The sequence below is a fragment of the Abramis brama genome (assembly GCF_963993115.1).
Source record: "Abramis brama genome assembly, chromosome: 19".
NCBI classification, from domain to species: domain Eukaryota; kingdom Metazoa; phylum Chordata; class Actinopteri; order Cypriniformes; family Leuciscidae; genus Abramis; species Abramis brama.
In genome coordinates, this window is record NC_139981.1 from 1,180,001 (window position 1) to 1,190,000 (window position 10,000).

Consider the following 10,000-nt stretch of genomic DNA (forward strand, 5'->3'; position numbering starts at 1 on the left):
TCAAAATCAATCAAAACCCACAGCCAGTGTGTGGGCGGAGTCAGCCAATCAGAACAGTGTGTGGGCGGAGTCAGCCAATCAGAACAGTGTGTGGGCGGAGTCAGCCAATCAGAACAACGTGTGGGCGGAGTCTCGCGGCACCAGAGAGTAATCTCGACGGCACTCGCAAGAAAATAGATAACTGTAAGTACATAATCAAATTCACAAATATTACACCATTTAAACATTATTAAAATGCATAGGCTACTGAGTTACTAAAACAATCTTTGTCAAATAATACACTTGTTTGTTCACAGTTTGAACGTTCTTGTTTCCATTTGTTTAATTTCAAGATCTGAGGTGAATTATCCATTGTTGCTTTTACAGCTACAAAGCTGGAGCACTAAATGATATTCAAAGTCACATTACACGCTTTTAACATTAAATAAAGCACATAAACAGTCCCTGAGATTATCATCGCCACACTTTGTGTTTGTTGTTCCAGCGCGACATCGCAGAAAAATAGAAACCGTTTCTAAAATTGAATTGTCGCGTGTCGCCGTCGCGGCTGGTTAGGACAAACACTCTGATCAACATGGAGAAGAGGCTTTTATCGCGTATCGCGGCGTCACGTTGCGTTTAGTTAGGACACTGTGTGAGGCTCCGGTTGAAATCGGTCACTTGTTCACACATTACTACTGTCTACATGGTGAATGGCACATAGTGCACTATATAGGGGACAGGGAACGAATCAGACTGTGTAAATATGCTGTCCACTGGAGCGAATGAAGTCCAGAGACACGACACACACAGCGGATCATGTGATTGAGTCCTGCAGACCTGAAAAAACGTATCGGACACATGAATTCTGCACAGAAAGCGACATGGAGGAGATTAGGAGGAGAAACGGTTAGAGATTAGAAGGAAACTGCGGCTTTATTGAGCTCAACAGCTCTGGCTGAGCTGTGACATAAACCAAACGCTATTGGCTATTTAAAAGAAGGGGTGGAGCTTATCGATATGTCCCGCCCTCTCTTCCTGTTTCAGTGTAAATTACAACAATAGGGGCTTTGGCACCGGATAGTTCTAGGAACGAGCCACCAGGATGGTTCTCCGAGAACTAATGGTTCCCTTAGGAACGTTTTCCTGGTTGCGTTCGCACCGCCAGTAGGAACTCTGAAGTGACGCGAGACGCGCTTGTTGTTGTGACTTTTATTTTGACGGCGCTGAGAACGACTGAACACACAATGCTCACATTCTCAATGTTTATTAGTTTATGATCTGTCTAACAGCTCTGACTAATACGTTATTAGATAGAATAGACAGTAATGAAGAGTTATTAGCGTATGGCGTGTGTTTGATGTCCAGTGTTGCTGAGCAGAAATACATAATCATGTTTCTCTTGGTCTCGTCAAAGTTGCGTTGGGTTTTCAAAAACCTCTTAAAAACAGTTTTTTTCTCTGAATATTACTCTTCAGCTCACATTCTGTAAATTCTACCTTATTATACAAAACCAGTCTCGAGTCGCACGGGTATATTTGTGGCAATAGCCAACAATACATTGTATGGGTCAAAATTATAGATTTTTCTTTTATGCCAAAAATCATTAGGATATTAAATAAAGATCATGTTCCATGAAGATATAAAACATTTATATTTGTGAGTGAATGCTGCACAATCGTGAATATAAATGAACAACTTTAAAGGAGATTTTCTCAATGTTTTGATTTTTTTGCATCCTCAGATTCCAGATGTTCAATAGTTGTATCTCGACCAAATATTGTCCTATCCTAACAAACATACATCAATGAAAAGTGTATTTATTCAGCTTTCATATGATATATACATCTCAATTAAAAAAAATGGACCCATGTGACTGGTTTTGTGGTCCAGGGTCACACATGTTGTTTGTTAGAATCCCTCTTTGTTTGTATCTAAACAGTGACCTCTGTGTATTACTTTCTGTCCGTGGTGTGTGTATTGTGCTTTGGTGTTGATTTGTTCTATTCCTTAACCCAGTGGTTCTCTTAGAATGTTGTACCCCATGAGGCTTGTAAAGTGACCTTGCGTGTTGGAAAGGTGCTATATAAATGAAAATCATAATCATTATTGTCATTATTATTATTAATAACCACCCAAAGTCAGTAATTATTTAATGCCAATATTAAAAGGTTGAGGCATTCTTACACAAAAACAAACACATTGCGCAAACTTTCCATTTGCATTTGAAAGTAAGAATGGAAAGCACAATAAGGCATTAGCATGACCGCATCCAGCTAGCCAGGCCAGCTACGAGAGAAGCCTCGCGCCTTTATCGCTAGCCTCTGTCTGTTAGAGATGGGCGCTAACAGAATCGCCCATAGCTGACTAGATTTGAGCTCGCTGATTGGCTACAGTTTATGTCAAACATTTATATCTTAAATCAGCAATTGGCTAAGCTGCTCCAGAGACCCGCCTCCCTGGGGCATTTCTCCAGCGACCCCGAGCTGATGAGACGTGCACACAGGAGGAGGGGACGTGTAGAAAAACAGACATTCTGAATTTCCATCACATTTTCACATATACTGGGTGCATTTAATATCTCAAACACACAAATATTGCCAATTTGCGCCCTAGCGCCCTCTATCGGCCAGCCGCACCTGGTTAGTTAATAAAAATACAGCTGTTAATTGTCTGTTCATGTTAGTTCACAGTGCATTAACTAATGTTAACAATATTTTAATAAAATTAGTATTAACAAATATTAATAAATGCTGTGTAAGTGCAGTTCATTATTAGTTCATGCTAACTAATGTAGATATCTAATGAACCTTATTATAAAGTGTCACCAATGTTTTCTTACCTGAAATGTATCAGTTGGCCATTTTTAAAATGTAACCACTTGTTTCAGAATTTCAGAGAACATTCAAAAGTAACATTCAAACATGTTCGAAGAATGACAAAATGGAATGTTCCCTTAATGTTCGCATAACAAAGAACAAACGTTTTGAAAACAATGTAAAAAAATAATAATAATAAAGAAAACTGGTTGTTTTTGGGAATGTTTCTGTAACTTCATGGGAACAGCAGCAACATGATCTTAGAACATTTTGGTAGCAAATGTTCATATACATACAAAACCCTTAAAGGAACAGTCAATCAATTGAATAAAGATTTTTGATATAGATCTGTCGTTATTTCATTACCGTCATGATCCAGGATTGGACTTAGAAAACCTTGAAAGTCTTTCCTGAATGTAGATTTAAAGTCCACAGCCCATTTTAATTTCACAATGTGACACTATTTTTAATGGTGTTTGTTTTTCTTTCAAAAACTGAATTCTGGATGTAATGAGACTTTAGTGAGTTTAACAAAAGATGGAGCTTTAGTTCCAGAAGATCCCGCTGGTCTGGATTGTTTATGTCCTGCTGGAGTCCTTTATCTCCTCTGCCTCTCATCTGAACGGTTTCCAGGGGAGAAAGAAGATCATTAGTGCACCTGGAAACGAGGTAAAACATGTCATTGCAAATTCAGAATAAGATGTGCTGCTCTTTTCTGTCTCTGATGACAGAGCAACTAGTGTACGTCAATCTCAGCCTGGCATTTAGACAGTAACCTAGTTACAGAAAGAGACAATTCTATAGGGAGAAACACTCTTATTGTCCTTTACAGGAAAATACAGAGCATTTACGGTCCATCATATAAGAAAAGAATATCTTAAGGTCAAATTACATTTCTATGAGAGACAAAAGTGCAAAATTCTGACATTAAGGGTGCAGATTTATGCCTATGCCTTGTACGTCATAATAACGTCATAAGAATAAAAGCAATAGATATCTTTATATATATATATAGTAGCCTAGTCAACATTTGAAGTGGATCAAAACCGTTCATCAAAGTTATGAATTTTGAACAATACCTGTTCTTGTCTTATAGGACAACTTTAAACTTTTTTGATCCACTTCAAATCTTGACTACTATATATTTATGTATATATATACCAAATATCTTTATTCTGTATGATTATGCACAGTGTAATGATTTTCCACATCGCCACGCCTTTTTAGAATAAATGAAGGAGAATTGCGGTCATGTGGGATTTTGAGCCAATAAAATGACGAGAAAGTTTATTCACCCTGAGGGACAGTTATAAATCCTGCTATGGCGAAGGCATAGCTTATGAATATTAATAACGGTATGATTACGTTGTTTAAAATTATTACTGGAGCGCCCAGTCTGTTAGCCTCATTAATATTCATAAGCCAGCGCTTCCCCGTAGCTCCGCCAATCAGATCGGCCTTCTGGGAAACGTCACGGTTCAATGTTGAATATTCATAAGTCACGCCTTCAGCGTAGTACGACGCGACGCCGGGAGGAGGAACGCGACGCGCATCACAAGAAGTTACTTCATCCACTAACAGAACCTGTTGACAGCAGCGCATTATCGCAGAAGTCACTCAAACTGGCTCTAATGCGCAGAAGTGCGCGCTTGGACGCGGACACGCGCACTGGGACAAAACTTTTCTTCAGTTTTGGATAATAAGGATGAACCGAAGCGCGCGCATTGAGTATGCAAACCTACATCTAAACTCGCGCATGATGATGCAGAAGTGGTAATATTTTGTTGTTAGTTTTCGCACTGATCATTAGGGACCAATAGTGTTTGATCTAGCCTGAGATGATCAATAATTGTATCCCAGATTGGCTGGAAGTAACGTGACAGCGCGCGCTCTCGATCATCATCATCCTCCAGTGCGCAATGAAGGCGCTGCTCGTGCTCGTGCTCGCGCTCGCGGGCTGCTGGAGCAGATACTGTCCTGACCTGATGATTGACAGCTGTCACTGCACGTCAGAGAGATCAAAGGAGTTTAATAGGCAGAGCGTGCGCGTGAAGGTTGTGTGTGATGATGCGGACCTGACGGAAACCATGCAGCCCGGCTCTTTACCCAACACAACAGTGTCACTGTGAGTAACACACACTTTACTTTAGTGTTCATGTGTGTTGATACAATGTGTGTCAATGGGTTTTTTGAACGGGCTTTTGTAGATATTGGAGATTTTTTTATTTTATGTTTTATTCTACAACATGAAATACATCAGTGATAAACCCTTGAGATCTTCTTAAAACTTTTACTTTTACTTGTTTTGAAAAGTGTCTGAATACAGAGGCGATTTAGGCTTCGAAATTCATGAAAGTTGTGATAATTCGTGAGGATTATCATGAACAAAACGTGCAAGAATCATAAACTTTTGTTGTTCGCAGAGCTTTTTTTCCCAGGAATAATCCAAAAGCAAAAGGAATACTTTTCCCAAAGGATTTATTTTAAAGTCTTCATTAAAGCGTTTTAAGCCTTGAACGAGGAGAATCACAACATTACAAACTTTGATTTGAAGAAAAAAAGTATTTGAAAATCAGACAGAATGACAAAGATACAAGAATGTGAACTTCAATGAGGGAAAGAACCTTTTTCCCATGAAGCATTGCGGCAACATAATCGAATTTAAATAGACAGAGAACCATTCAATGATTCATTTAAAGGTTATTGCAGTATAGTGTTGAGTTTAATGTATTACTAAGTAATCAATCACTGTACTTTAATTATTTTTCCCTTGAAAAAGTAAAGTACAGGATTGTAAAGCAATCTAATGATAAAATGTATGTTTTTAATGTAACTTTCTCCCTTTAAATCCTTTGGTCAGTTCAAGAATAATATATGCAACTTTATATTATTTATGTGGAAGAATTATAATGTCTATAGTATTGTTCAGCTGGTCGAGGTTGATATGGGATTTAGAATGTAATTAGTCATGCAATACTTTTTAGAGAGAGTAAATAGTACAGTAATCAAGTTACACCGTTGAAGATAGAAATTAATTACTTTTTAGTGTAACTTACCCAACACTATATATATATATATATATATATATATATACACACACACACAAATATTGAAGTATATTGAAGTATATTGAGATTGACTCGATTAGTGGTCTTCATTGGAGTGGGCGGAGCTAACAAGCTGTTGTGACTCTGATTGGTGGAATTTTCTCTATGGCATTATGGGTAATGTAGTTTTTCACTGCAAATTCCACTGGTAAACATGATTATTTTATGAATAAGTTGAAAAAATGTGGGCTGACGGCTTCAACAGAAGCAAACACCATCGATTAACAACCTCGTCGCTCACAGTCTTTAGTGCTTTATAAGTTATTGTTCAAAATACATTTTCCTAATGGAGTTTTTATTTCCGGATCCGACTGTTGTTCCGAGTCCAGACTTGACGGAGTTCATCCGATTGTTCTGATCCGTGGCTTGTTTTGGTTCTGGTTTGTCAGGAAGCGTTTTTCCTGCTCTAGGAAGCGTGACATTCATAATTCTGCGGTGACTTCCCTCGTCTCACTTTTGTTTCTGAGCTGAGGATAAATAAACTCTGTTCTCCTCCTCAGACTCTGGCTTCATGATGTTTACTGTAGTTCAGCTCAACCCTCATCATCATTCTCCAGTAAACATCTGGGGTGAGAAGTGCCTCATGTTTAATTCATTTCGTTTTACTCATTAAAAGCCTCTTTTATATCAACCGATTTTTAGTCTTTATGCTTGTAGGTTCATTTTCATTTCTAAATTGAGTTGTAATTTTTGCATCTTATCTTTATGTCTTAAAGGGGCTGATCATTCAACATGTTAATTCTCGTGTTCTTCCAAACCCGTGTGAATTATTTCTTCTGTTGAACACAAAAGGAGACGTTTAGCAGAATGTCTGAGTCCCTGTTTTCCATGGAATGAATGAAAGTGGAACCGGATTTTTACTGTTAAGCCTCAGAAAAGTAAAAAGCATCAAAAGGTTATCATAATATTAATCCATATATCGCACTATATTCTATAAGTCTTCTGACATTTGAGTTGTTATTTGATAATCTTCACAGCATTTCACTTTTTCTCATGATCAAATCTGGTGAGAAACAAACGGAAGACGAAGATTCTCAGTGACTTAGAAATGCTGAATCATAACTATACATGCATTTTTGCAAAGTTTTCTGTCTTAATATATCTTAAAATGTAGCCTAATTCATTTAAAAGAAATTCATACTTTTATTCATCAAGGACGCATTCAATTGATCAAAGTGACAGTAAAGACATTTACAATGTTACAAAAGATTCAATATTTCAAATAAAAGCGGTTCTTTTGAACTTTCTGTTCATCAAAGAATCCTGAAAAATACAATGTATCACAGTTTCCACAAAAATAGGATTTGATAATAATCATAAATGTTTCTTGATCATCAAATCATCATATTAGAGTGATTTCTGAAGGATCATGTGACACTGAAGACTGGAGTAATGATGCTGAAAATTCAGCTTTGATCACAGGAGTAAATTACACTTTACTGTATATTCACATAGAAAACTGATGATTTACATTACAATAATATTTCACAATTTTTATTGTATTTTTGATAAAATAAATGCAGCCTTGGTGAGCAGAAGAGACTCTTACAGAAACCGGTATTGTATATTTTAATGGAAAATTAAAGTGTTTGTTATATTGAAATAAATTCATCTTTTGTCACCTTGACATTGAAAAAAAAAACAAGATTTCAGAAATCATTTATGAATGTCTTTTTTGGAGCTTAACAGCATCTGTTCTCATTCACTTTCATTGTGTAGAAAATAACCTTTTTTTTTTTTGTCTGTATCTGAGAAAATAAGTCAAAGCTTAGAAAAGGTTTATATTATTAGGAGAACCACATGGATTTGGGATTAAGAAATCGATACGGTCATCTTCAGATATGAGGAGTCATCTATATCAGTGTGTGATGAAAATCTTTCCCAGAATTCACTGCAGGTTTCTGAAATCTGTGTGTAAACAGTGTCAATGATGTCATCATTTACTCACTGTTTCAGATATGACACATAGTTTTAGGAAATAACAATTTAGTGCAGATACACGACCATTCACAATTTTAAAGTGTTTCAAGGCTGCATTTATGTGAGTAGAATATTATGCTAATTTAAAATATCTGTTTTCTGTGTGAATATATAATAAAGTGTAATTTATTCCTGTAATCAAAGCTGAATTTTCAATTTACACACACACATACTCACACACACTCATATATACACTCATACACATACTATACACATACTCATACACACATTCAAACACCCATACATATACACACACTCATACATACACACACATTCACACACGCGCACACACACACACACACACACACACACACACACACACACACACACACACACACACACACACAAATACACACACACTCATATACACACACATTCACTCACACACACACACACACACACACACACACACACACACACACACACACACACACACACACACACACACACACACACACACACACACACACACACACACAGACTGGTCTTTATCAGATCTTGAATTAATTCTCATATTATATTATAAACTATTGCTTCAAAGTTTTGAATCAGTAAGATTTTATGTTTTTGGAAGACAATGTAAAAATGACAGAATTCAGTTTTTTACTACATCAAAAATACTATAAAATTGTGAGATATTTTTACCATTTAAATCATCTGTTTTCTATGTGAATATACAGTAAAGTGTAATTTATTCCTGTGATCAAAGCTGAATTTTCAGCATCATTACTCCAGTCTTCAGTGTCACATGATCCTTCAGAAATCACTCTAATATGATGATTTGATGATCAAGAAACATTTATGATTATTATCAGTGTTAAAAAGTTCATATGTTTGTGAAAACTGTGATGCATTTTAATGATGAATAGAAAGTTGAAAAGAACAGCATTTATCTGAAAGAGAAGGTGTGTTTGTGAGTGAATGAAGTGCTCTCGTTCTCTCTGATTATCTCTCAGACGCAGGCGTTCGTTCTCAGGGACGTGAACGTTGAGCTTGTCCTGCATCAGATGAAGCAGTAAATGAATTTTAATTCCCGTGACACACACTGATACGCTCCGTCTCATAGACGCTAATAATGAATCTGTCTGTAAACCCAAGAATGTGTCTGAGCGAGTTTGGAGAGTCGACTGTCTAAAAATGTTAAGAAAGGAAAACAGAGCGTCTGCCAAGGAAACGTTAGCCGCGCGGCGCTCGCGAGGTTATTGAAAGTGTCATAAGACGCTAGCGTTCCTAAAAATCATAAAACAGTGATTTCTGGATTGGCTGAACGTGTCGAATTGAGAGGTCTTCATATCTGAACATTATTAAAGTCCCCCTGTGGTGAAAATCCAGCTTTTAATGTTGTTTATGTGTGTATGTGGTGTTTTTAATATGCTTTAAGACAAAGCATGTGTAAATTCATAAGTCGACTCCATTGCTGAGTATTTCCTCCTTAAAACTGCAGTGAACCAAAGACAGTCTCAAAAACACGCTTTGAAATCGCTGGTGTTTCTGACGTCACAAACTACCTTGTAACCAATCAGATCAACGTGTGATCGTCAACCAGTGGATCTCTGAGCTGAGTGAGTGAGTGGAGGCGGGGCTCATTTGCATATTCATAGAACCACGCATACTAAATGAGGCAAGGGTGTCGAGTTACATTCAAGATATTTTAAGACATTAAAACACATTTTTTTCAAGGAAAAAACATTTAAATATCTCATTTTGGTGATCAAAGTTTTAAGTTTTAAGGGATAAAATGATTGACTACTGGGAGACTTTGAAATCAAGATACATTTGCTGGAGAAGCAAAATGACTGAAGATATTAAGTCTTGTTTTCCGAAACGAATCAAAATGAAGTTAAAACAAGGACAAATATCTGCCTTGTTTCCAATTTTAAATTAAGTAGATTTTTTTTAATTAAGTTTATTCCCATTGGTAGATATTTGTTCTAGTTTTAAGCTTAAACTCACTTCATTTTGATCATGAAGGATCATGTGACACTGAAGACTGGAGTAATGATGCTGAAAATTCAGCTTTGATCACAGGAATAAATTACACTTTACTGTATATTCACATAGAAAACAGATGATTTACATTGGAATAATATCTCACAATTTTTTACTGTATTTTTG

The 10,000-nt window shown here is 36.6% G+C and overlaps 1 protein-coding gene across 1 annotated transcript in view; it reads left to right on the forward strand.

Moving 5' to 3' along the window:
* The first annotated feature begins 4,330 nt into the window (after positions 1 to 4,330).
* LOC311070226 (adhesion G protein-coupled receptor A2-like) overlaps positions 4,331 to 10,000 on the forward strand; it is a 25,511-nt gene continuing 19,841 nt past the window's right edge. The window contains exon 1 of the mRNA XM_084093975.1: positions 4,331 to 4,923. Within this exon, the coding sequence (XP_083950101.1) occupies positions 4,718 to 4,923 (206 nt within the window). The 5' untranslated portion in view covers positions 4,331 to 4,717. The remainder of the gene's footprint in view (positions 4,924 to 10,000) is intronic.